The 27,557-nt window shown below is 45.5% G+C and overlaps 1 protein-coding gene across 1 annotated transcript in view; it reads right to left on the bottom strand.

Moving 5' to 3' along the window:
• DPF3 (double PHD fingers 3) overlaps positions 1-27,557 on the bottom strand; it is a 256,417-nt gene that overhangs the window by 74,349 nt on the left and 154,511 nt on the right. Inside the window, exons 6-7 of the mRNA XM_060163749.1 lie at positions 27,100-27,178; positions 5,639-5,776 (exon numbers count right to left, since the gene is read on the bottom strand). Of these exons, the coding sequence (XP_060019732.1) occupies positions 5,639-5,776; positions 27,100-27,178 (217 nt within the window). The remainder of the gene's footprint in view (positions 1-5,638; positions 5,777-27,099; positions 27,179-27,557) is intronic.

The following is a 27,557-nucleotide window of genomic DNA, read 5'->3' as shown; positions in this document are numbered from 1 at the left end:
AGTGGAAATAACTACCGCAGAGCAGAATAAAGATAAAAGGATGAAAATAATTGAGGACAGTCGCAGAGACCTCTGGGACATCATTAAATGCACCAACATTCGAATTATAGGGATCCCAGAAGAAGAAGAAGAGAAAAAAAAAGGGCACTGAGAAAATATTGAAGAGATTATCGTTGAAAACTTCCCTAATATGGGAAAGGAAATAGTCAATCAAGCCCAGGAAGCGCAGAGAGTCCCATACAGGATAAATCCAAGGAGAAACACGCCAAGACACATATTAATCAAACTATCAAAAATTAAATACAAAGAAAAAATATTAAAAGCAGCAAGGGAAAAGCAACAAATAATATACAAGGGAATCCCATGAGCTTAACAGCTGATCTTTCAGCAGAAACTCTGCAAGCCAGAAGGGTGTGGCAGGACATACTTAAAGTGATGAAAGGGGAAAAACTACAAACAAGATTACTCTACCCAGCAAGGATCTCATTCAGATTTGATGGAGAAATTAGAAACTTTACAGACAAGCAAAAGCTAAGAGAATTCAGCACCACCAAACCAGCTTTACCACAAATGCTACAGGAACTTCTCTAGGCAGGAAATACAAGAGAAGGAAAAGACCTACAATGACAAATCCAAAACAATTAAGAAAATGGTAATAGGAACATACATATCGATAATTACCTTAAATGTAAATGGATTAAATGCTCCAACCAAAAGACACAGACTGGCTGAATGGATACAAAAACAAGACTCATATATATGCTGCCTACAAGAGACCCACTTCAGACCTAGGGACACATACAAACTGAAAGTGAGGGGATGGAAAAAGATATTCCATGCAAATGAAAATCAAAAGAAACCTGGAGTAGCAATTTTCATATCAGAGAGAATAGACTTTAAAATAAAGACTATTACAAGAGACAAAGAAGGACACTACATAATGATCAAGGGATCAATCCAAGAAGAAGATATAACAATTGTAAATATTTGTGCACCCAACACAGGAGCAACTCAATACATAAGGCAAATACTAACAGCCATAAAAGGGGAAATCAACAGTAACACAATCATAGTAGGGGACTTTAACACCCCACTTTCACCAATGGACAGATCATCCAAAATGAAAATAAATAAGGAAACACAAGCTTTAAATGACACATTAAACAAGATGGACTTAATTGATATTTATAGGACATTCCATCCAAAAACAATAGAATACACTTTCTTCTCAAGTGCTGAAGGAACATTCTCCAGGATAAATCATACCTTGGGCCACAAATCAAGGCTTGGTAAATTTAAAAAAATTGAAATCATGTCAAGTATCTTTTCCAACCACAACACTATAAGCCTAGATATCAATTACAGGAAAAAACCTGTAAAAAATACAAACACATGGAGGCTAAACAATACACTACTAAATAACCAAGAGATCACTGAAGAAATCAAAGAGGAAATCAAAAAATACCTAGAAACAAATGACAATGAAAACACGATGACCCAATACCTATGGGATGCAGCAAAAGCAGTTCTAAAAGGGAAGTTTATAGCAATACAATCCTACCTCAAGAAACATCTCAACTAAACAACCTAACCTTACACCTAAAGCAATTAGAGAAAGAAGAACAAAAAAACCCCAAAGTTAGCAGAAGGAAAAAAATCATAAAGATCAGATCAGAAATAATTGAAAAAGAAATGAAGGAAACGATAGCAAAGATCAATAAAACAAAAAGCTGGTTCTTTGAGAAGATAAGCAAAATTGATAAACCATTAGCCAGTCTCATCAGAAAAAAAGGGAGAAGACTCAAATCAAAATAATTAGAAATGAAAAAGGAGAAGTAACAACTGACACTGCAGAAATACAAAGGATCATGAGGGATTATTACAAGCAACTATATGCCAATAAAATGGACAACCTGGAAGAAATAGACAAATTCTTAGAAAAGCACAACCTTCCAAGGCTGAACAAGGAAGAAATAGCATATATGAACAGACCAATCACAAGCACTGAAATTGAGACTGTGATTAAAAAGCTTCCAACAAACAAAAGCCCAGGACCAGATGGCTTCACGGGCAAATTCTATCAAACATTTAGAGAAGAGCTAACACCTATCCTTCTCAAACTCTTCCAAAATATAGCAGAGGGAGGGACACTCCCAAACTCATTCTATGAGGCCACCATCACCCTGATACCAAAACAGACAAAGATGTCACAAAGAAAGAAAACTACAGGCCAATATCTCTGATGAACATAGATGCAAAAATCCTCAACAAAATACTAGCAAACAGAATCCAACAGCACATTAAAAGGATCATACACCATGATCAAGTGGGGTTTATCCCAGGAATGCAATATATGCAAATCAATCAATGTGATAAACCATATTAACAAATTGAAGAATAAAAACCATGTGATCATCTCAACAGATGCAGAAAAAGCTTTTGACAAAATTCAACACCTATTTATGATAAAAACCCTGCAGAAAGTAGGCATAGAGGGAATTTACCTCAACATAATAAAGGTTATATATGACAAACCCACAGCCAACATTGTTCTCAATGGTGAAAAACTGAAACCATTTCCTCTAAGATCAGGAACAAGACAAGGCTGCCCACTCTCACCACTATTATTCAACATAGTTTTGGAAGTTTTAGCCATAGCAATCAGAGAAGGAAAAGAAATAAAAGGAATCCAAATCGGAAAAGAAGAAGTAAAGCTGTCACTGTTTGCAGATGACATGATACTATACATAGAGAATCCTAAAGAGGCTACCAGAAAACTACTAGAGCTAATCAATTCATTTGGTAAAGTAGCAGGATACAAAATTAATGCACAGAAATCTCTTGCATTCCTATACACTAATGATGAAAAATGTGAAAGAGAAATTAAGGAAACACTCCCACTTACCATTGCAAAAAAAAGAATAAAATACCTAGGAATAAACCTAGTAAGGAGACAAAAGACCTGTATGCAGAAAACTATAAGACACTGATGAAAGAAATTAAAGATGATACAAACAGATGGAGAGATATACCATGTTCTTGGATGGGAAGAACCAACATTGTGAAAATGACTATACTACCCAAAGCAATCTACAGATTCAATGCAATCCCTATCAAACTACCAATGGCATTTTTCACAGAAATAGAACAAAAAATTTCACAATTTGTATGGAAACACAAAAGATCCCGAATAGCCAAAGCAATCTTGAGAAAGAAAAACGGAGCTGGAGGAAGCAGGCTCCCTGACTTCAGACTATACTACAAAGCTACAGTAATCAAGACAGTATGGTACTGGCACAAAAACAGAATTATAAATCAATGGAACAGGATAGAAAGCCCAGAGATAAACCCACATATGGTCACCTTATCTTTGATAAAGGAGGCAAGAATATACAATGGAGAAAAGACAGCCTCTTCAATAAGCGGTGCTGGGAAAACTGGACAGCTACATGTACAAGAATGAAATTAGAACACTCCCTAACACCACACACAAAAACTAATGGATTAAAGACCTAAATGTAAGGCCAGACACTATAGAACTCTTAGAGGAAAACATAGGCAGAACACTCTATGACATAAACCACAGCAAGATCATTTTGGACCCACCTCCTAGAGAAATGGAAATAAAAATGAAAATAAACAAATGGGATCTAATGAAACTTAAAAGCTCTTGCACAGCAAATGAAACCATAAACAAGACGAAAAGACAACCCTCAGAATGGAAGAAAATATTTGCAAACAAAGCAACTGACAAAGGATTAATGTCCAAAATATACAAGCAGCTCATGCAGCTCAATATCCAAAAAACAAATAACCCAATCCAAAAATGGGCAGAAGACCTAAACAGACATTTCTGCAAAGATATACAGATTGCCAACAAACACATGAAAGGATGCTCAACATCACTAATCATTAGAGAAATGCAAATCAAAACTACAATGAGGTATCACCTCATACCTGTCAGAATGGCCATCATCAAAAAATCTACAAACAATAAATGCTGGAAAGGGTGTGGAGAAAAGGGAACCCTCTTACACTGTTGGTGGGAATGTAAATTGATACAGCCACTATGGAGAACAGTATGGAGGTTCCTTAAAAAACTAAAACTAGAACTACCATATGACCCCGCAATCCTACTACTGGGCATATACCCTGAGCAAACCATAATTCAAAAAGAGTCATGTACCAATATGTTCATTGCAGCACTATTTACAATAGCCAGGACATGGAAGCAACCTAAGTGTCCCTCAACAGATGAATGGATAAAGAAGATGTGGCACATATATACAGTGGAATATTACTCAGGCATAAAAAGGAACTAAATTGAGTTATTTGTAGTGTGGTGGATAGACCTAGAGTCAGTCGTACAGAGTGAAGTAAGTCAGAAAGGGAAAAACAAATACCATATGCTAACACATATATATGGAATCTAAAAAAAAAAAAAGGTTCTGAAGAACCTAGGGGCAGGACAGAAATAAAGACACAGATATAGAGTATGGACTTGAGGACATGGGGAGGGGGCAGGGTAAGCTGGGTTGAAGTGAGAGTGGCATGGACATATATACACTACCAAACGTAAAATAGATAGCTAGTGGGAAGCAGCCATATAGCACAGGGAGATCAGCTTAGTGCTTTGTGACCACCTAGAGGCGTGGGATAGGGAGGGTGAGAGGCAGATGCAAGAGGGAGGGTATATGGGAATATATGTATACGTGTAGCTGATTCACTTTGTTATAAAGCAGAAACTAACACACCATTGTAAAGCAATTATACTCCAATAAAGATGTTAAAAAAAAAACAACAAACACGTGCCATGTCCACAGTTCTTCTTCACCCCATGATCCTAGAATGACCCACATCTTGAAGCAAGCCCTAAAGGTCCCATTATCCCATCCCATCCTGATTTGGGGGTGGACCAGAAGCCATACGGAATGCTGTAGAGGGAAGTCACATGGTGAATGCTAAGCCCTTTGTGACTCCCTAAGTCATAACTAGAAGTTGAGGAAGGAAAGAAAGAATAGAAATGGAAACACAAATCTTCAGGATTATTTTGGGTCTTCAGAGCCCAACATCCCAAGTGACAAGTATACCCAGGTCATGTTTGCTGACTGAGTGCTCAAGTGAAGAGCATGGAGGCTCCAGGGCCATATTTCTAAGGCAGGAGAGCCCGTACCAAAAGTGTGACCCTCTAAGAGCTGAGACAATGAAGCAAGAATATTCTATGTCCCTTGGTGGCCAAGGAGACATTTGGAATGTCTGCCTGAACTGACACACCCCACAGCTTTGCCCACCTCAGGTTAGCAGCTGTGAATGGATCTTCTGGAGCTGAGGGAAAGGAGTAGCAGGTCTGGCATTTGACAATGGCCAGGTAAGGATGTTTCTCTTCCGCCTTAACACTTACCTCCCATCCTCTAGGAACAGAGCTGGGTGTGCCACCCCTGCCCAGCTCACTCTAAGCTTCAGGCTCAGCTGACCCACAGGGGCAACTGTGGCTGCGCTGAAATAGCCAACTCACCACAGGTCCTTGAGACCAATCAACAGGTGCCACCAGAAGATGCCCGAGGTGAACAAAAAGGAATGCTCCATCGCCCTGCCCAGCTACCTCATCACTCCCCCAACCCAACAACTGGGAACTCACGTCTGTGGTTCTCATTTCTGTGGTTGGGTGGGGACCGGGTCTCCTGGTCTTGGGCCTCATCCCCCTCCTCGCTGGCCAGGTGGGTGTGAGCGTAGTGGTAGCTGAGTCCCGGCCGGTTTTTATAGCGTTTGCCGCAGACTAGAGAGGAAAAGAGGAAAGGAAGGGAAAACGCAAATGTTAGCAATCTCTGCAGCTACGGCCATCATTCTCCCAGGCAGTGACTCCCATCCATCCACCCCAGAGCTGGGTTTCCCCGAAAAAGTGTCTCCCACTCCCAACAGCCCCCGACCCTCACCCCAGCACCAGCACCGCTGCGACAAGTAAAGAAAAGAACCCAGGTAAAGAAAAACCAGAGAAGACGGAAGTTGAACTGTGTACCATCATTTCCTAGCTGTGAGACCCTGGGAAAGTCACTTGCACTCTATGTGCCTCAGTTTCTTCAGAGGGAAAATAAGCATAACAGTAGTACTTAGCTCTTCGGTTGTTATGATGAGTTAATCTCTATGCAAAGCACTGAGAACAGTGGTAAGGGTGATAAGTATTATAACTTTGGTAAGGGTGACACTTATTATAACTTTGAAGTTAAAAGGCACTGGGAGTCTATTTAGGCCAACACCCCATGGCACAGATGAAGCAAGTGAGGCCCAGCAAGCTTAAGTGATTTGCCTGGGAACACACAGCTGGCTGTGGCAGAGCCACTGGAACCCAGGTCTCCTGGATTCCTGTGCAGTACTCCTTCCACCACCCTGTGGTTGACTCTGTACGAAGTACAAAAGCTTTATACGGATCATATTTTTGATCTATCACCCAGTGATTCTGTGCCAGAAAAACACATTCCACCTCCACCATTAAAACTATGAATCTGAGGCATCCTTGGTAGACGTCGCAACCAAGAGCTTGTGCCCTTGATGGCCCGGGAAGCCTCTGATATCCCGAATCTCTAAACACGTGTCCTAGCAGGCACCACCTCTCAGGTGGACAGTAGGAGACAAAGGCAACAAGTAACACAAATATGATTTCTTGGACCCAAGAAGAAGAAAGGGGCAGCTCCCTTGGTCGGCTGCTCAGTACCTAAATGGCTAAGACTAGACCACTGCCACCACCCTCCCTGTCACAAAGCCCAATATCTCAGCCCGTGGAGGGATGGCACTGCTGGTAGCAGAAGCCACAAGGGTCTTCCAGTAAAAATCTCATGCCAACCCTCTCATCTTGTCCCCACCTCTCCCCAGCAGAGCAAACCCCACCGGATCTGCTGGAGTAGCGGAGGTTGCCAGCTTTAAGAGACTCTCGCTTCACATGACTGGGTTTTAGCAGTGAGTGTAAACACTTCACAAGGTGGAAAGAGGACAGAGTTCCTCATCAGACACGGGTTCAAATCCCACTTCCAGGTGCCAAAGTTGACCAGCTGCATGACCTCCACAGTATAGAGAAGAGCTGTTACCCACCCCTCTTACCCCCTACCCTTATTATTTCTGGTGGGGTTTCCTTTCTTACTAGATTCTCTTAGGTTTTTCAGGTATTATAACCATTGGCAAAAATGGATATTGTCATCTCTTCTTTCTCATATATATGTAAACTATTGTATCTTCTTAGCTTAATTCATTTGTAAGAATCACCAAGACAATATTTTAAAATAGCAAAAGCAAGCTTTTCCAATTGTAGTGAAATTGGATTTAGTGGTTCACTGTTTAGAATGATATATGTAGCTAGTTTTTAGTCTTTATCAAGTTTAAGTAGTTCTTCTTATTCCTGAGTTAGAGTTTTATTACAGGAGAATTTTACCAGCTGTCCTTTCAGCATCTACTAATATATGACTCTCTTTTAGTTTGCTGATATGGTGAATTATGTTGATTTCCTAATGCTTCCTACTATTGAGCCATTCTTGCATTCCTAGAATGTACTCCATTTGGTCAGGGTGTATTATCTATTTGATATACTGCTGCATTCTACTTTCTAATTTTGCATTTTGCGTCTATACTCAGACTTGAGATAGATAAATAATTTTGGGCCTTTTACCATGATTTTCAATTGCATAATTGTGCTGACTTCCAAAAATAAATTAAGGAGTTCTGTGTGAAATTGGACAAGATACATAATCTCTTTGTGCCTTTTTTTTTTTTAAATATATTTATTTATTTAATTTTGGCTGTGTTGAGTCTTCGTTTCTGTGCAAGGGCTTTCTCTAGTTGCGGCAAGCGGGGGCCACTCTTCATCGCAGTACGCGGGCCTCTCACTGTCGCGGCCTCTCTTGCTGCGGAGCACAGTCTCCAGACATGCAGGCTCAGTAGTTGTGGCTCACAGGTCTAGTTGCTCCGCGGCATGTGGGATCTTCCCAGACCAGGGCTCGAACCCGTGTCCCCTGCATTGGCAGGCAGATTCTCAACCACTGTGCCACCAGGGAAGCCCTGTGCCTTTTTTTAAATCTGAAAATGATGATGGTATTACTTACCTTGAGGGATTATAAATAATATTTGTAAAGTATCTCACTCAGTACCCAACACCTAATAGATGCTCAATAAACAGTAGTGAGGGGCAAGGGGCTTCAGTGTGGTCTACCACATCTTAAGTGCTATACCCCCCTTGAAAGAGGGACTTTGACCCTTACCTCTCCTATGGAATCTGGGAATTGGCTGGACTTTCTTAAGAAGGTGAGAGTCTGAAATTCAAGTTGGTGATCAAGTTGGTGACCAAGCTGGTGACCTAGTGACTATAAATTCAAGTCCTACAATTGGCTCCTCTCTCCCTCTCTCTCCCTCTCTTTCTCTCTCTCTCTCTCTCTCTCATAAATATTGCAAAAAATAATAATAATAACATGTCACTACACAACTCAATTCCATTTGGCTCAGGAAGTGGGACCTAAGGAGACCCCTGAGGCACACCGTGGGCCTGCTTGTGACTTTTTCTATTTAACTTTTAAATGATCTAAGGTCAATAAACAGCAAATTATGGGGTCACTGGATATAAATTCATTTCATTACAAGGAATATTGCTGGTGAGGAATAAATGTTTATTAAAAATAAGGCCAATAATGTCAGTATTTATATGAGGAAGCCTCAGCTGCCTCTGCAGATCTCCCTACTGCACACTCCACAGTATTTTATTTGTTTATTTGTTTCATTTTCTTGTGTCAATTACCACCGTCTTCCTTAATCACAGAATTCCAGGATTTTCAGATCCTGGTCTAACTGACTATCAAATTGTTTTATTCCCACGAACACTCTAGATGCCTTCCTGGAACAACTCCACTGATGGGGAACTCACTACCCACCCGAGTAGGCATTTCTTCTTTGACCTCCTTGAATTATAGTTATGACTGCACTGGAGGACCTCTCTTAAGGACAGTGTCATATCGATTTCATCTTGATGTCAACAACTCCACCTGCCGTGCTGCCATGCACATTTTACACCTTCAAAATATACCCATTGAATAGTTGATGAGTGAACACAGAAACGTTTTGTAGGAAAGCGAGGAGATGGGAGAGGAGGTAAGTGTGTAGAATCGGCTCCATCTATCCACATTAATCTCACACTAATAGTTCTTAAAACCTACAAAACCAAACCCAAGCAAAAAACTTCCCATATCTCCTTCCCCAATACCATAGAAAGTTTTAGAGCAGATCCTTTTGCTAAAAGAGAGATTCTCAAAGAGTAGTCACCAGACCAGCCCCATCTGCATCACCTGGGAAGTTGGTAGAGATGCAGTTTCTTGGGCTCCACCCCGGACCTACCGAAGCGGAAAGTCTCGGGGTAGGGCCAGGCAATCTGTGTTTTAACAGGGCCTGCAGGTGATTCCAATACACACTACAGTTTGAGAACCACTCTGCTAGAAGATTGAATATATTGAGGCTTAACTCTGCCCGCCCTGCATGCGCCTGCCCTTCTGGATGGATGGAGGTGGCAGGAGGGGGCAGCAGGAGGCAGCCCTGAGACCTGTGTTCAGTTATTAGAGGAAACAGAAGCGGACAGCCCACAGTGGCCCTGGAAGCCAGACCCCTTAACCACAATCCCTGTATGCAGAGCTTTCCAGGTGGAGCTTCATTTTTCTCCACCTGCTTATATCATGTCATTCCTTCATCACCAGGTCTTCAAGGAAACATTTATTAAACACCTAATGTGTACCCAGCCTTGAAGCACCAGAGGACAAAGACAAATGAGCCCCAGTCCCCTCCCTCCAGGAGTCCGAAGTCTAGCAGAGGAGATATACACGTCAACTAGCAAGGAGGGAGGTGGGATAAATGCATCAATGCGAGCCTGTGCCCCGCAAAGAGGAGGGGCCAGCTCACGGGCTTAAGTGGGGTGCGAGGATGGCTTCCCAGAGCAGGTGGATGAGCTGCAGCTTGTGAGAGAGCAGGACATCACCAGGCAGACAAAGGAGGAGGGCATGCGGGCACCAAAGCACGTCCCGCCAGCACCTTTGGGGAACTGCAGGATATTCAGTAAAGCCACTGGGAAGGGGGCATCGGGGTGGGTGTGAGGGGGACTAAGGAGAGGAAGGTGGGCAGGACTTCATCCTGACAGTGGGAAGTGGGGGGAGGACTGTATGCATCCTGAGGACCAACTTAATCAGATTTACATTTTAGAAATACTGCTTAAGGTTATAGTGCGAAGATGGATTCGGAGGTGGCAATAGGCTCCTTTAATTTTCCGTGTGTGAACAATGAGGACTTTGGGGTAGGAGAGAGGTTAGAGAGAATCTGGTAGAAGGGGGAGCGGGTGGGAGTCAGCAGAAAGGAGGAGCGCAAAATGACTTCCACGAACTCGGCCTTCCTGGCCACGCGCCATCCAGCCCCCATCCAGCCCCCCAGCCTCACCCGAAGCCTCCTTCCCAGCCCTCCTGCCCACTGGCCCTTTCGTTTCTTAAACATTTTTCCTTCCACAACAGAGCCTTTGCACAAGCTCTTCCCTCTGCCCAGAATGTCCCGCAGCCCCACTTTGCCTGATGAACGCTTCACAATCCTTCAGTTCTCGAGTCTTTCCAATCACAATTAGGACACTGGTGTGTTACCTTCCCAGGACTAGTCGTGTATCAGTATGTGTCTCTCCCACCAGCAGCAAGCATGGCAGGCCCTGTGTGTCTGCACACTGCTGCAGCCCCAGTGGTGAGCTCGGGGCCTGCACTCAATGTCAGCTAAGGGAAGCAATAAAAATACCTAGGTTTCTGACTTGGGCAACTGGGTGGAAGCACGTAGGAGGAAAATCAGATTTAAAGAAGGAAGCGAATGAGCTCAGTCTGGGGTTGGCTTATACACCTGGTGCTTGGGAAAGAGATGTGGATGTTGGAGTTGCCAGGTGGCAGTGGAAGTGATGGATATGGAGAGAAAAGTGCCAGGAGAGAAGGAGGAGAGAAAGAAGAAAGGTGGACACAGGACAGAACTCGGAAAACACCGGTATCTTAAAGAGTCTGGTGAAGAAAGAGAAACCGATTTAAAATTTTTAAGAAACACTCACAAAGGACTGAGCAACATAGGCCAGAGGAGCAGGGCTTCCAGGTGACAGAAACGATGACACCACCAGTCACGGCCCCTGCTAACAGCTACTGAGCATGTACCATGTGCCAGGCCTGTTCTGGTGCTTCAAGTAAATCAGCTCACAGCCACGCACATCCTCATTTTACAGAGGCAGAGCCAGGATAACGTCAGATGCCCCAGAAGGGCCGAGAAGGCTGGGGACTCAGAAGACAGCACTGGGCTTGGCAATTAGCAGGTCACCTGAGTGAGCAGGGAATCCACAGCCTCAAGTAGGATGACGCAAGGCTACAGGAAGCTAGGATGCTTTGGGGAATGAGGAAGTGGTGATGGGGCCAAAGGACCATTCCTTCCAGCATGGCTGTGAAAGGGGAAGGAGTCAGCTGGTGGGCAGATGGGACTGAAGAGTCCAGGGAGGCTGAGTGGGGATTGTCCTTTAACAGAACAGGTCTTGATCAGGCCCATAGGCTAAAGGGAAGGAGGCAGGAGGGAGGGGAGTTTGAGAGGCAGGGTTAGGAGAGATTGGAGTTCATGGAGCAAGATGCCTGACCCCAAAATAAAGCTGCTGACCCAAGTCCCAGTCCCTCAAATGACTTCATCCTAGGGACGAGAGATTGCTAAGATTTATTTTGGTTGAAGAGCATCTGGGTCAGACTGCTACATTGTGATGAAGACAAACGCCTTGGAAATCCTGCTTTGACTGGTTTGGAAGAGAAGGAAAATCTAGCACTGTCTCACCTTCTCTATGTATTTCATCACATCTCGCTGCCACTCTGAACACTTGTGAGCCAGCTTCGTAGACGTGTGACCTGTACATTCAGACAGGGTCCTGGGTTCGGAAGGGTCCCACACTTAGTTTAACGCCTTGCTCTTGCCATCTTGAAATTTTTAATACTATTAAACAAAGGAGCCCTCATTTGCATTTTGCACTGGGCCCTGTGCATTATGCATCTGGCCTTGGAAACCATTTGGGGCAGGGGGTAGAGATCTGAGACTAAGTTATTCCAAACAGCCACCTTGATCGTGTAAGAGCTGCCACAGTGAATGCAGGACCCAGCCAGCTCTAGTCGAGGGCAAAATTTCCCTCTGAGGTAACTAGGCCAGAGGGGTTAGCCACTCAGCAGTGGTCATTTTAGTGCCACCAACAGCTCTGGCCCTTCGTCTGGGTCGACCCTCCCTTCAGAGAGGCAGGCTCTGTATTGATGCGTGGGTAGGCTAGATCCAAACAGCCTGGGTTCAAATCCCAGCTCCGTTGCTGACTGACTGTGACCTTGGGTGAGTAGCTAAATCTCTCTGTGCCTCAGCATCCTCTCTGGAAACGGGGATGATCATGACAGCACACCTACTGCACAGTTGTGAGGCTATGTGAGAGAATACATATAAGTGGTGCTGGGAAAACTGGACAGGTACACGTAAAAGTATGAGATTAGAACACTCCCTAACACCATACACAAAAGTAAGCTCAAAATGGATTAAAGAACTAAATGTAAGGCCAGACACTATAAAACTCTTAGAGGTAAACATAGGCAGAACACTCTATGACATAAATCACAGCAAGATCCTTTTTGACCCCCCTCCTAGAGAAATGGAAATAAAAATAAACAAATGGGACCTAATGAAACTTAAAAGCTTCTGCACAGCAAAGGAAACCATAAACAAGACCAAAAGACAACCCTCAGAATGGGAGAAAATATTTGCAAATAAAGCAACTGACAAAGGATTAATCTCCAAAATTTACAAGCAGCTCATGCAGCTCAATAACAAAAAAACAAACAACCCAATCCAAAAATGGGCAGAAGACCTAAAATGACATTTCTCCAAAGAAGATATACAGATTGCCAACAAACACATGAAAGAATGCTCAACATCACTAATCATTAGAGAAATGCAAATCAAAACTACAATGCGATATCATCTCACACCAGTCAGAATGGCCATCATCAAAAATCTAGAAACAATAAATGCTGGAGAGGGTGTGGAGTAAAGGGAACCCTCTTGCACTGTTGGTGGGAATGTAAATTGATACAGCCACTATGGAGAACAGTATGGAGGTTCCTTAAAAAACTACAAATAGAACTACCATATGACCCAGCAATCCCACTACTGGGCATATACCCTGAGCAAACCATAATTCAAAAAGAGTCATGTACCAATATGTTCATTGCAGCTCTATTTACAATAGCCAGGACATGGAAGCAACCTAAGTGTCCCTCAACAGATGAATGGATAAAGAAGATGTGGCACATATATACAATGGAATATTACTCAGGCATAAAAAGAAACAAAATTGAGTTATATGTAGTGAGGTGGATGGACCTAGAGTCTGTCATACAGAGTGAAGTAAGTCAGAAAGAGAAAAATACCATATGCTAACACATATATATGGAATCTAAGAAAAAAAAAAAAAGGTCATGAAGAACCTAGGGGTAAGATGGGAATAAAGACACAGACCTACTAGAGCATGGACTTGAGGACATGGGGAGGGGGAAGGGTAAGCTGTGACAAAGTGAGAGAGGGGCATGGACATATATACACTACCAAACGTAAGGTAGACAGCTAGTGGGAAGCAGCTGCATAGCACAGGGAGATCAGCTCGGTGCTTTGTGACCACCTGGAGGGGTGGGATAGGGAGGGTGGGAGGGAGGGAGACCAAGAGGGAAGAGATATGGGAACATATGTATATGTATAACTGATTCACTTTGTTATAAAGCAGAAACTAACACACCATTGTAAAGCAATTATACCCCAATAAAGATGTTAAAAAAAAAAAAGAAGAGAGAGAATACATTGAAAATAGTACAGGGCTCACAGTAAGCGTCAGCCATCGTCAGCTGCTATTGTCAACACTGCGGATCCGCAAAGGGAATAAACCCTAAAGGGAAGGGGGTGGGGAGGACTAGTAGTTTGTCCTCTGAAGTCTGGGGTGATGGAGTTGCAAGGAAAAGAATGTTGGGAAAGATACATTCTGGAAATAAAGTATTAGAACCATCTGCTATCCCTTTATCACGTCAGCAATCTCACTCCCCACTCTTGTGCAGAATCAGACTGAGCCCCAAGACAGCTGAAGCATTCAGAGAGGGCTGCGCCCCCATCCTCCCACTCCAGGCTCCCTCCCCAGGGCAAGCTCCTTGGCGTCATGCGCCCCTGAAGCCATCACCCCTGGGACCAGGCACAAGCCTGTGCACAGCCTCAGGTCCTTCTTTTCACCTTGGCAGCACGCACCTGGATTGTGTGTTCCAGGCGCCACGCACGTGGAGAGGAACGGCTGTGACAATGAGGAAGGTCCAGCTTGCCTTCCCCTCTCTCCTTCCCCCTGGGGCAGATCCATCTGTCAAGCTGCAGAATTAGTGCTTGCCCACTTCCCAATCCAGAGCTGCATTCGCCAGGCAGGACCTCCTGTCTGGAGTTATGAATACCTTCAGTGCCACCCCAGAATATTTACAACACACCTCTGCCACCCCACTCCAACCCTACACCACTCACCCCTTATGAGGATGGGGGAGGAAGCGGAGAAGGGGGAGGAGGAGGAACAATCAGGGGCAGCTTGTGTGAACAAAGCCGGCTGCAGCAGACAGCAGAATCCTTCCTGCCAGAGAGAAGCGGCCGCCTTCCCCACTGATAACTTAATGACTCTGGCACGTTGTCATCAGCCCAACTTGGAGCGCGCAGTGGGTATCTGAGCCAGTGGTTTCCGAGAGCCTGAAAGCAGCGACTGAAAGCAATTACAGGATGAGCGTCCAAGAGATGAAGCCTGGACCTTGGGAGTCACCGGGCCACATCTCTTTCCCAGCTCTGCCCTGTGGCACTTACACACAGCCCTGAGGACACCACTTCCCTTTCTCTGCAGCTTGACTTCCTCTTCTGTAAAATCGACCCAGCAGTGCCCGTCACCTGCTGATGCCTCCAAGGCATCATACTTACAGACTATCAGGCAGGCACACATTCTCACACTGAATCTCACAACAGCTCAGGAGGTAGGGATTATCATCCCATTTTACAGAGAAGGAAACTGAGTCTGGGGGGCATTGAAACAATTCACTAAATGGCAGAGTCGGAATTTGAACTCAGGTCTGTCTGACTTTGAAACACACAGAATCAAAGACGTGCTAGTCATTCGCCATTCACAACCCCTCCCAGTGCCTGGAGCTGACCTCGATGGCCTCTTGCCCTCTGCTTCCGGTGGAGTTTGGCCATCGGGAGGCACTGGCAGGAGGACAGAGGGTGAGAAGAGAGGAGGTGGGGATCTGTGCCCTGCCCACCCCACTCGGGCTACCCTCCCTCCCAGATCCAGCTACCCCTGGGAGCCAATGTCCTCCCTGCTCCTTGGAACTCAGGATGGGGAGGGCTCCCCCTCTCCCTTGTTGCTACCTTTATCCTGCCCACACCTCCACAATCACTCTGACATCAAATTCTCTGCCATTCAGCCCATCTAAGGTTGAAACTTATGTCCTGCTGGAGCCAAGACAAATACAAACAAGGGCCATTTTGACAAGAGAATCATAGCCTACCAGACCGGTTCAGATGTTTGGGGACCTCCACACCTTCCTGAAAACCCTCGGTCTTCTCTCTGCAGAACCATCAAGGTGGGTGGAGGACCGTCTACACCAATCCCCCGGGTGGGAGGAAGCCCCAAGTGAGAAAAGTCCTGCTGTGAATGAGCTTGGGACAAAACCCAGGGAACACTGCAAAAGGCCACTAGCTCAGACCTGTGTACTCAGGGTAGGGTGTTATCCCTACGACTATGTTAAATGCCTAGAAGAGCCAGTGATGGCTCCACAAAGCTCAAGCGATAAAAGTGGTGGCTTCACAGATGGCCCAGGTCCTGCAACATTTAGGCACCAAAAGCTCCTCTTGGACAAGCACAGGTGGGCTTCCCTCCCCACCCCTTCTCGAGCCAGAGGCCAGCAGCGCGGGTGGCCTTCTGCAGACCTGGCGTCTGGCCCTGGCTCTGATACTACTAACCCACCGTGCATCCTTAGACAAATCCCACAGCTTTCTGGACTTGGTTTCCCTATTTGTAACATATGGCAGTTGCATCAGGCCATCTCTAAGTCTTTCCATTCTAACACTGCACAGCGCTTTGTTTCTCTGGGTCCTCTGAGGACTGTGTGCCTCCTGAAGCAATTATTCCCTCAACTGTGACAGAAAAATGCTGTAGATTCCCAGCCACAGAATCCACCCAGGGGCTGCCTACACCCTTCTCCCCACCCCACCAAGCCAGGTAGGCAGATGCCCTTCTGTGGCTTCATGCCTTCTTCCAGGCCACCCTTGATGCTTATTTTAAGCTGAGTTCTTCTGGACAGAAACACAGGGGCTGGAGTAGGGGTGGGGTGTAATATCCTGATTTTTCAAAGCCACATTCCTCAGGGTCTGGCACTGACCCATATATTAGGAGTGAGCCCAGAGCCAGGATCTATCAAATGCCTGTGATCCACAAGTCCTGTGTCTTCATCAAGGGAGGGCATTCTGCATATTGTAGGAATTTACTGTATGTGAACGTGGCTACATGTTTTTTTTTAAAAAAAAAAAAACAGGAAGAACGGAGATAGGCAACAAGGTTTCATTTCAAAATACTCTATAACCTGATTCTGGATCCCCCGCAGAGAAATGCAGAAACTTCCAAAACCAAAGCATTAAATGTGTTAGCAGAACTCTTTCCTGCTCTGTTGAGAAGCAGGGTAACATGATTCTGGTGAACTCTGGGGTCAGTTGTCCTACGTCAGCTAATTGGTTGTGTGACCTTGGGCAAGTTACTCCAAACCTCAGTTTCCTTGTCTGTAAAATGGGGATAATAATAGTTTTATACCTCATGTGGGTATTGTGAGAACTGAATGAGTCCATCCTTGTAAAGTACTTAGCACATTGCCTGGCACGCAACAAATGTTCAACAAACAGTAGCTCTTTCTGATCATTCAGTTCACTCTCAGAATGCTTCCCTGATCTCTGACAATGCCAGCAGCCAGAGCACAAAACACCACTGGGGACTCACGTGTGAAATAAATACCCTTTCTTGAATTAGTAGAAAAAAAAATATTTATTGAGCATATTTATGAACCAGGCAGTGAACTAATTATTTTTACACACGGTCTCATTTCACCCTCTTGAAAACCCTCTAAGGTCAATCTTATTGCCCTCACTTGACAGAAAAAGAAACTGAGGCTCAGAGAGGTTTTTGTGATTTGTCCTAGGTCGTGGCTAGGGAGTGTTGTAGCAAAGACTCAAATCCTGGGCTTCTGATTCGAGAGCCATCTTCTGCGGGCCACCATCCCTTATAGACATGGTGTCTTTGATTCCTTATTCTAGTGAAATCATACATTAGCATGTCCTTAATTCACTTACAGAGTCAAATATCATTCTTTTTTTAATCTTCATGGAAAATAATTTAAATAATAAATATTACTGTCAACATTTCTGGAGAAGGTAAACAGAGAAAGGCAAAAAAATCAGATGCAATATCATAAAGTATAGTAGCCTCCAAACATTTGGGAATCTGGCCAGTGTGCTCTCTTTGGGGATCTCGGGGTGAATATCTGACATAAACGCTCCTTCAGAGCCTTGATTTGTGAGTCCTGACCTACCAAGTACGTCTCAATGACCCTTACCTGAAGCAGGCCCCCATCCACCTGCGACATCGGTATAAGATCCTCATGAACTTTGGGGAAACAAATGTATACTAGCATATTTTAGACATTTCTGCCTGGATGTCCTGCCATGTCCACAAACCCATATGTCAAAGTTTCATCACTTCCCCAAATTACCTCCTCCTCCTCTAGAATATTCCAGTTAAGCCTCCCTCATGTCTCCATTACTCAAGCTCAAGACTTGAAGAGTCACTGTTGCCACCTCCCTCTCTCTTGTATCCCACATCCTGTCTGTCCTCTGCCAGGTTCTGTGGATTTTTCTTTCATAAAGTCTTGCTTGTTTGCCCCATCCATTGTGTTCCCGCTCTCACCACTGTCCAGACTTCATGTCTTCTCCTTCCTGACTGGAAAAGGCTCCTCTTAGCCACAGGCTTCAGGCTCTCTCCCCTGAACACCTAATCCTCAAGATTAACCATTCCAGAGGCGTCTCCAGGATCATCCATGATTCACCATTGACTATACGGGCCAAACTCTAAGCAGCTCAGTCTAATGTCCAGCTCTGTGCCCCTCAATCTCCCTACCCAAACGCTCTGCTTCAGCCACGCTCGTCTATCTTCTGTCCTGGTATGTGCATCCCACATTCGACATTTTGGGAGCAGCCACTGTGCTGGGTCTGGGATGCAAGTTGAATATGACACAGTCTCTGCCCTCAGAAGGCTCACAGTCTAGCTTGAAGAATGGACAAATAGACAAACTGTTATACTGTGTGAGAGGTAGCCTATGCAGAGTTATGTACAAGGTAAGGTAGATTCCAGGAAGAGATGAGTGATGGGTGGGGGGATAGGGAGATTGCAGGGGAGAGAGAGAGAGATTGCTAACTGGGATCAAGTCCTGGATCTGCCACTTATTCACTGGCTGACCTCAGGAAAGTTAATTAACCCCTTTTCTCCACAGAATCCTTATCTGTAGGATGGAGATGATCATGCCATCTATCTCCTGGTATTTTTCAAGGATTAAAGAATTAATATAGATGAAACCTAACATTCCAGGCCCATATTATAAATCAACAAACTTTTGCCATTACTATTATTACCTCCGGCTGATTCCCACATACCCCTCCTTCCCTGGAGACGTCCGTCAATTCAATACACCCTCACTGAGGACCTGCTTGGCATCCTAGGGAAGCACCCTCTGACATACCGGTCCCCAGCCCCAGACCACTCCCTCCCCTGGATTCCTGCAGTGCTCACTGCCTACTCAATGAAAACTGCTTGTGTTATCTCCTCCTGGGATATCAGCCTTATCTTGCCAACTACATTGGTGACAGAGGAAATAAGGAAAAGGCAAAGGTGGAAGAAACAGTTATTAAGCACATACCATGTGCAAACATTTTAATATATATTATCACATGTAGCTTTCCTAACCGTGTACATCCCCACTCCACACCTCGGGACAATGGACACTCCCAGCAGCAAGACAATTTTCTCGAAATATTCTGGATAACAAGCTAACAAGTGGCAGGGCCACAATCTGACCAGTCAGCGCACCTTCTTTGTGCAGCTCTTGCTAACCCACTTCCCTGACCCCCCACCAGGACTTGAAATAAGAGAAATCAAAGGCTGTGCACCAGGCACTTTGACCTCACAGTTCTGCTTCTAGGAAATAAAAGCATTATGCAAACATACAGCTACAATATTGTTTTTAATAGTGAACAAATTTTAAACTGTCTAAACATCCAACAAGTGGAACAATGGTTGAGCAAACTGGGGCATGGCCATATCATGGAACACCATATAGCCTTAAAATGTTGTCATAAAAATGTCCTTATTAACATGGAAGGATGGTCCTCATGTGTTGTTGAGTGGGGGGGATGGGTTAAAGTGGTATGTATCATTTATTGGGGGGAGGGTATAGTAGACAGAGACAGCGAGAACCCTAAAATAGGATACAACAAAACAAAGTGGAAATTACCTCTGAAGAGTAAGATTATGGGTGATTTTAATTTTTCCCTTTATGCTTATCTGTAATTTCTGATTTTTCTGCAATGAACGTATACTGTTTCTGACTGGATAAGAAAGTAATTCAAGAGGGTGTACACATAGGTATAAAACAAACTTACAACTACTAAAGGGGAAGGGGGAGGGATAAATTAGGAGTATGGGATTAACAGATACATACTAGCATATATAAAATAGATAAACAACAAGGATTTACTGTATGGCACAGGGAACTATATTCAGTATCTTGTAATAACGTATAATGGAAAACAGTTGAAAAAAAGAACAATATATATATTACTGAGTCACTTTGCTGTACCTCTGAAACTAACACAATACTGTAAATTAACTATACTTCAATTAAATAAATAAATAAAAGAGGGTGTGAGTTACAGCCCAGAAAAGGCAAACCTAGGTTTGGTGGTCAATGGGCAAGGTTCTTGAGAGAGCTAGAGGGTATGAGGGCATGAATGAGAAATTTCAGCCTCTCCCCAGCCCTGTCTCCTACCAGCCCTGCTGCGGCAACCTGCAACCTGTGTCCATGAAGCGAGGACATTTAAATATTTAAACAGACCCAGCTTTGCAGGAACAAATGCACTCAGTCTCCAGGGATCAATCCCATGCCACAGGCCCTGCTCCACAAATCAAGTTTCTGGGATACGGAGCCTTTCCCACCCCTCCCCCGCCGCACCCCACGCAAGAACCTGCAAGATAATAGCGGCAACAACTGAGGGATGAGGCCGGCTTCCCTTCAGCGGCAAGGGCGGCCAGCCTGAAGGCCGCGTTATTGGCTTTTACCACTGCAGCTTGAAGCAAAAAGCACGTGAGCCTTAGAGAATGGGGGACCTTAATGCCCTCAAAATTTTTTTTTAATAAGACTGCAGTAGTCATCTGATTCTTCCTGGGCACTCAGGTATGGGGGAAACCGGAGTGATTTTAAGGAGGCTGAGGTCAGGCGGAGTTTCTAGAACGCCTTGGGAGCAACTGTGCCTGCCCCATGCGCCAATCCAGGCTGCTCTCGGCCCCGCGGGGTGGTCTCCTGATATCCCACGGCCCAGCATCCTATCTCTCAGGAAAAGAGCCTCATTGTTAAGCTGAGAAGAACGGAGCCCATGGCGTGGGGGAGATGGCTGACTGAGGAGCTCTAGAGACTCAAGGAAGGAGCTCCCCATCATTGAGAAGTGCCATAGCCACTGAGGGGTGGAACCAAGACGACACCCCCAGACCCTGCTTCTTGCCCCATACATTCTCCCTGGGGTATACACCACCCAGAAGAGCAGGGAGGAACCCAGACCCTATCCTGACACTGCCCCAACTGGACAGAGTTACACCCCACCAGATTTCTAGAAGGGAGGAAACACTGTGAAGTCACAGGCCACACGATCGAAAATACACGTCTGTGGGATGAGGGTGGTAGAGGACAAAATTCTTGCTGATGTGGAGGCTGAGTTGAAAGGGATCACTCCTGATGTGTGAATACCTGACATGACTCAGAGGTGAGTCAAGTTCCCAGGAGGGCTTCAATCACGTCTGTTTGCCTTTTGTCACTAAGCTACCCTAATGACCCAGTTAGGGGTGGGAGGCAGAGTGATTTTAATAGATTTAAATTTAAAAGGCTCAAAATTATGTAAACTATTCCATTCCACTTCATCTATAATTACTGCCTGACTCCAGCTTACCAACCTGACACCTGGAAGCCGTCTGTCAACAGTAGCCAGGGCTTCACCTCATAAATAAAAAATAAAAATAATGAGCAAGCGCTCATTCATTCACAGTTAAAGCATATTTTTCCTCAGCTCTTAGGACAGCCAAACTCCATACTGGTTTGGAGGAGGGCACATGTAGCCAGATGTTTGTGCAGAGATGTGCTGGGGTGTATCAGCTCTGGAGTTGGAGAAATGAGGATTCATATCCCTGCTTTAGCATTAACCGGCTGTGTGATCTTGGACAAGTCCCCTCACCCCTCTGAGCCTGTTTCTTCTGCCTAAAGTGAGGTCAATTGTCCCTGCCTCTCAAGGTTAGTGTGGGGATTTACAGAAATAATGCACATAAAATGCTTAGCACAGTGCTCTGCACACGTAAGTACCCATTAGCAGGGGTTATCACCGTAATCAGAAAAAGCTGGGAGCAAAAGACAAGTGTTGGCAAGGATGTGGGGAAGTTGGAGCCCTCGTGCGCTGCTGGTGGGAATGCTAAATGATGCAGCCGCTATGGAGAGCAGTATGGAGGCGCCTCAAAGAATTAAGAATAGAGCTACCATCTGATCCAGCAATCCCACATCTGGGTATTTATCCAAAAGAGTTGAAATCAAGATCTCAAAGAGATATTAACACTCCTATATTCATTGCAGCGGTATTCCCACTAGCCAAGACGTGGAAACAATCTAAATGCCCATCAATGAATGAATGGATAAAGAAAATGTGGTATACACATACAACGGAATATTAGTCATCCTTTAAAAGGAATACTGCATTATTCAATACGCAATCACACGGATGAACCTCAAGAATATTATGCTAAGTGAAAGAAGCCAGTCCTAGAAAGACAAATACTGCGTGAGTCCACCTATTTGAGTTCTCTAAAGTAGACAAATTCAAAGCATCGAAGACTGGAATGGTGGTTGTCAGGGGCTGGTGGGGAGGGGGTGATAGGAAATCGCTAACCAACAAGCATAAAGTTTCCATCAAGCAAGATGAGCAACCTCTAGATATCTTCTGTACAACAATGTACCCCTACTGAACAACATATATTGTGCACTTAAAAATTTAAGAGGGTAGGTCTCAGGTTAAGTGTTCTTTCTACAATGTAATTAAATTTAATTTTTTTTAAAGAAAAAACTGGGAAAGGAAAAAAAAAAAACTTCACAAATCACTTCCATTGTGCCCCGCAGAAGGGCAAATGGGTGCTTTGTTCCTCCCTAAATGGCTGAAGCTTAGAGACAAAATGTTCTCCTTCTCCCTGAACATCACCCCATCACCACCATCTTCTTTCCTATGATGCTCCTTGAACAAAGAAAATAGAAAAGTGAGTCTCTCATCAAGAGTCTTCCCCAGTGATGCTAACAGAAAATCCAGAGCTGGGAACAGTTAGGAAGAGAAATGGCAAACTCTTGAAATTATTTTCAAAATATCTCAGTAGCCCAAACCCAAGGATTTCTTTCATATGTCTATCCCCAGTTATCATCTCACCTATAAAAGGGAGTTAACTACATTATTGGGATTTAAAGCCATTAAGTAAACTAAAGTCAAGTACTGGGTTGCTGAATTTTATTTCGGACTACTGAGTTTTATATCAATGTTGAAAGAATAGGAAAGGAAAGATTCTAAAGAGACCAACTAAAACAGCAATGCAAGCTGGTGGCACTCTGCCTGGAGAATTCCTGGAGATTCCAGAACTTCCAGATGCAAAAAACAGGGAATAATAAAAGGGCTGATCAGTCAGAGGCCAGAAGTCTTCGAATTTGAATGCGGTAGACCAGTCATTCTCAAAAATCAGTATTCATAATTATCGCCTGAGAAGCTCTCAAAAATGCAGACTCCTAGGCCTACTCCCAGTGATTCTGACGTAGGAGCTCTGGTGTGAGGCCCAAGAATCCACATTTTAATAAACATCTCGGTTGTCTCTGCACAGGTGGTCCAGGTCCACACTTTGACCAGCACCAACAGCCTTTCCTACAAAGTCACATGTAGGTGCTTTGCTGTAGGGAATGAACACTTTCCCTTTGGCAAGAGGTTGAAAGGGAAGAAACAGAACTTTAATCCTGAAGCTGGGTAAACTTTCAGGATAATTAATAGAGATTGGTTACTTGCTGGAAAATGAAGTATTCATCTACACACACACACCATGGATTGGGTAAAAAATAAATTATGTTCAGATGATTTTAATATTTCTCTGAGATGGAATAAATTCAAGGGCTGAGTGAAAGGTAACAAGCAAACTATCTATCACCTGAAGTTAGCAGCTAAGATAATATTTCAACCACCCACCTTGAAAGGGAAGCTTGGACCGAGAACAGAGCAGGACAACTATATAGGAATATACACCAGGAATGGTTAAATACAATCACATCTGAAAAATAGCTACAACTACTCCACAGAAACCCGGAAAGAGGTGGTGGGGTCCAAGGTGGCCTCATATTTTCATAAATAACTCGAAAGATGGAGTGGAGATTATGCAAATCAATCCATAGACAATACAAAAATGGCAGGGATTGTGAATCTGTAGTGAATGAAATTTAACTACTGGGCAATGTCTTTAAATTTGCCTTTATTGAATCTTGCATATTGAAGTCACATATTATTGTATCTCTTTATGGAGACTCAATAGGGCCAAATACAGAGTGATTTATGGAAGCAGGAATAATCAAATGTAGAAGTAGAAAAGAGCACACACCTAGAGAGGCATTGGCCCAGGGGGTCAGGACAGGCACCGGGTGGGAAGTGTTTGAGATGGTACACAGTGCAATGGGGTGGCCAATTACTTCTATTCTCTACAGACGTGGGTGGTGTTAAAAGCCGACGTGTAAAATAAACAAGGAAATGTGTCTGTTACTCTTTGAACCACTTGGCCTGGGTGCTACTTCCAATGAAAGTGCTGAGCTTAAATTAAACCTGGAAGAGAATTCTGAGCTGGCCATTGCAGAAATTATGGGATGCGTCCCTAGGTAAACCAAGAATACAAGGGGATGTTATGAGGGCCTCCAGCATAGACGAAATCCTGAAGGTGCCTATTTGTTGGGAAAAGATGCACAAAAGCTAAGCGGGCCTGTAGGAGAGAAAAATTTCAGCTCCTATTAAGGAAAAAACAATCATTCAAAGCACAGTTGGAATCATGGAAGAAAGGGCAGCTTATGGTAACACCATCCCTGGGGACATTCAAGGAGTTGAGGAGACACCTCTCTACTTAGGATGCATTAGAGATTATTAAAAGCATTCCTTGCTCAGCTGGGGGGTGGGGGTGGGAGGTGGGCCTTGTGACCTCTCCAAAGGTCATTCGTATCCCAAAGGATCACATGTCTGAAGGGCACCAGATAAAAATAAAGTCTATTAATCACTGAGCTGCCACACAATTTCCTAAGAGAGCCAGGATAGAGACGGGCGTTCCACGGTGGACCTTGTCCCGCCGAGGGAGGAAAAAGCAGGCAGCGCCTGTGCAGGCAGAGCCAAGACATCAGCCCCTGAGACTTCCAGAAAGCTGCCACCAGGCCTGCAATCAGGCCTCCCAAGCTCCACAGGGTAAACAGGAGGAGACACAGAGCCCGTGGGGAGGGGAACAGGAAACAGCACATGGCACTGAGAGCCCTAAACAAAGCCGCAGGAGCCCGGGGGCGAGGGGGTGAGCCAGGCCAGACAGGGACACCCACAAGGGTGCTGCGTGGATATAATACTAAGGAGGCAAAGGCAGGGAAGACAGGAACTGAGGGGAGGGTGGAGAAGGGCGCATGGGTGTGTCTGGGATTATTTCCGGCTGAGAACCCAATGAAAGCTGGAGAGAGAGCGTGAAAGGTAATCCCACTATCTGCGGTAGCAGAAAATCACCTAAGAAAATACAGCTTTTTGAAAGAGGAATGCAGTGGCAATGCCCCAGTTCCAAAGCAGCTCTTGGCCTTCTTGATAGCTGGGCTGCTCTGGCCAGACACAGCTGGAAAGCCTGCCCCCTGGGGGTCTGAAGGACCCTTCCCAGCCCAGAATCAGTCTTCCGAGGGCTAGCATGCTTGGGCTTTTATACATCAGAACAAAACTGAACCCCATCCAGGAAGCAAGACCCAGGCGGAAGCAGGCACCTCCTGGTATTGCCAAGAGACATCAGACCCATGCCCTGCTCCCTCCTCATGCTGAACCGGCCTCGGCTTGGGATGGAGATGTTACCTGCAGGAGTCGTCTCAGGAATGTCATCTGCACGGTGTATTAAGCAGCCAAATGGGGGTCATGGAGTTTGAGTTCTTCTAGCAAAAGGTTCTCCAACCAGCTGTCACCCCACCGGGCACAGAACAACTTTTTGAAATCAAAAGAGGCCAGTGAAGAGGGAGGAAAAGGGCACCACCCCCGATGTACTCCCTGTGCCCCATCTTCCCCTGGGTCTCTCCCACTTTCACAGAGACTGCAGACACTGGCAAGACGGGCAGGACGCCCGAGGAACCACTGTGCCCGGGGCCCTGCCTCAGCGGTCCCGCTGCCATCCTCACTGCAGCCCCTTCTCGCCCACGGCGGAGCTCTGCTTCCTCAGAGAGGAGAAGGTGGGAAGGGAAGATGGTCAGGGAGAGGGGTTTCGAGGGCTGCCCTTGCCATGGAGCGAGCAGATGGCACCCGATATGGTGAGAAGATAACTAGGGAAAGGATTTTTTTTTTTTTTTTTTTTTTTTGGCTGCACCACACGGCATGCGGGATCTTAGTTCCCCGACCAGGGATTGAACCCAGGCCCCCTGCCGTGGAAGCGTGGAGTCTTAACCACTGGACCACCAGGGAAGTCCCTAAGGCAAGGCTTTTAAATCCACCCCCCGCCCCCGGGTCTTCCCTGGTGGCGCAGTGGTTGAAAGTCCGCCTGCCGAGGCAGGGGACACGGGCTCGTGCCGCGGTCCGGGAAGATCCCACATGCCGCGGAGCGGCTGGGCCCGTGAGCCATGGATGCTGAGTCTGCGCGTCCGGAGCCTGTGCTCCGCAACGGGAGAGGCCACAACAGTGAGAGGCCCACGTACCGCAAAAAAAAAAAAAAAAAAAAAAAATCCACCCCCTAGTGCTCTGATAGGTGAGAAAGCCAAAAGCTCTCTCAAGCTGACAGCAATCCCTCGGAAAGCTGCAGGTCCCTGGAGGTCCACCCGCTGCCACCGCCCCCGCTGCTCTGCCCCTTGGCCCCTCCCCATCTCTGTCTGCAGACCCTAAACCCAGGAGCCAGGCAGTCGCTTGTCCAAAGATGTTTCAGAAGCAAGCAAGAGAAGCTGGAGATGGATCGAGGGCCATTTATTAAACTAAGTCTTGGTCAGAGAAAGATTCATAACCTGCCCCACCTAGGACAGGAGAGCGAGAAAGAGAAAGGAAGTTAAAGGGAAACAAATGAAAAGCCACAGGAGCCAAGTACCTTTGTTGGAGGATTTTGAGTTATGCTTTTGTTTGAATTCTCTGAAACAGAGAAAGAAATAGAGGATGAACCTTAAGGAGACAGAGAGTGAAAGAGAGAGAGCCGGAGGAAAGCCACGAAGGAGGGCGCTGCAGGGAGAGGAGCACAGGGCGGGGAGGCCTCCGGGCTTGCTTCTCCTTCCTGCAAGCAACACCAGGGCCTGGAGCAGCAACGAGGGGAGGTCAGGGCGTGACTGCGGTGAGGCAGCAGCAGGCAGGCCCAAGAGCAGAAGCCAGCGAGCCTGAGGCTGGGGCGGCACAGGAAGCATGGGGCTGGGGCAGGAAGGCGGCGTCTGCCATACTCACTATCACAGACGTAAGGTTTGTCGTGGTCTTCCTGAGAGGCGGCGTCGTGCCTCCTTCTGCCACCTGTAGAGCCGCGGGCCTGGGGAGACATGGGAATATTGGGATGCTTGTTATGCTGACAATCACTACGGTTCCTGAGCACGTTTTCTGTGAGGCCCTGAGCGCTTCACCCATATCTCCTCATTCAACTTTATACTACATTTGTAGTCTCTCATATACCAACCCCACTTTACAGGCCAGGAAACTGAGGCCCAGAGACGCTAGGTAACCTACCCAAATCACTCAGCTACTCAGCCGTATCACTTCATTGAATCCTCACAACTCCGAGAAGCAGGTGCTACTATTATCTCCATTTTGCAGATTTAGGAGACTGAGGCAACAGAGGGATTAGTAGCTTCCCCAAGGTCACTTGCTCACTAAGTGCAGAGCCAGGAGGCAAACTCAGGACAGTCTGACTG

The sequence above is a fragment of the Lagenorhynchus albirostris genome, chromosome 1, assembly GCF_949774975.1.
Source record: "Lagenorhynchus albirostris chromosome 1, mLagAlb1.1, whole genome shotgun sequence".
NCBI classification, from domain to species: Eukaryota; Metazoa; Chordata; class Mammalia; order Artiodactyla; family Delphinidae; genus Lagenorhynchus; species Lagenorhynchus albirostris.
Note: the sequence above shows the minus strand (reverse complement) of the source record. Positions and strands in the feature narration are given on the sequence as shown.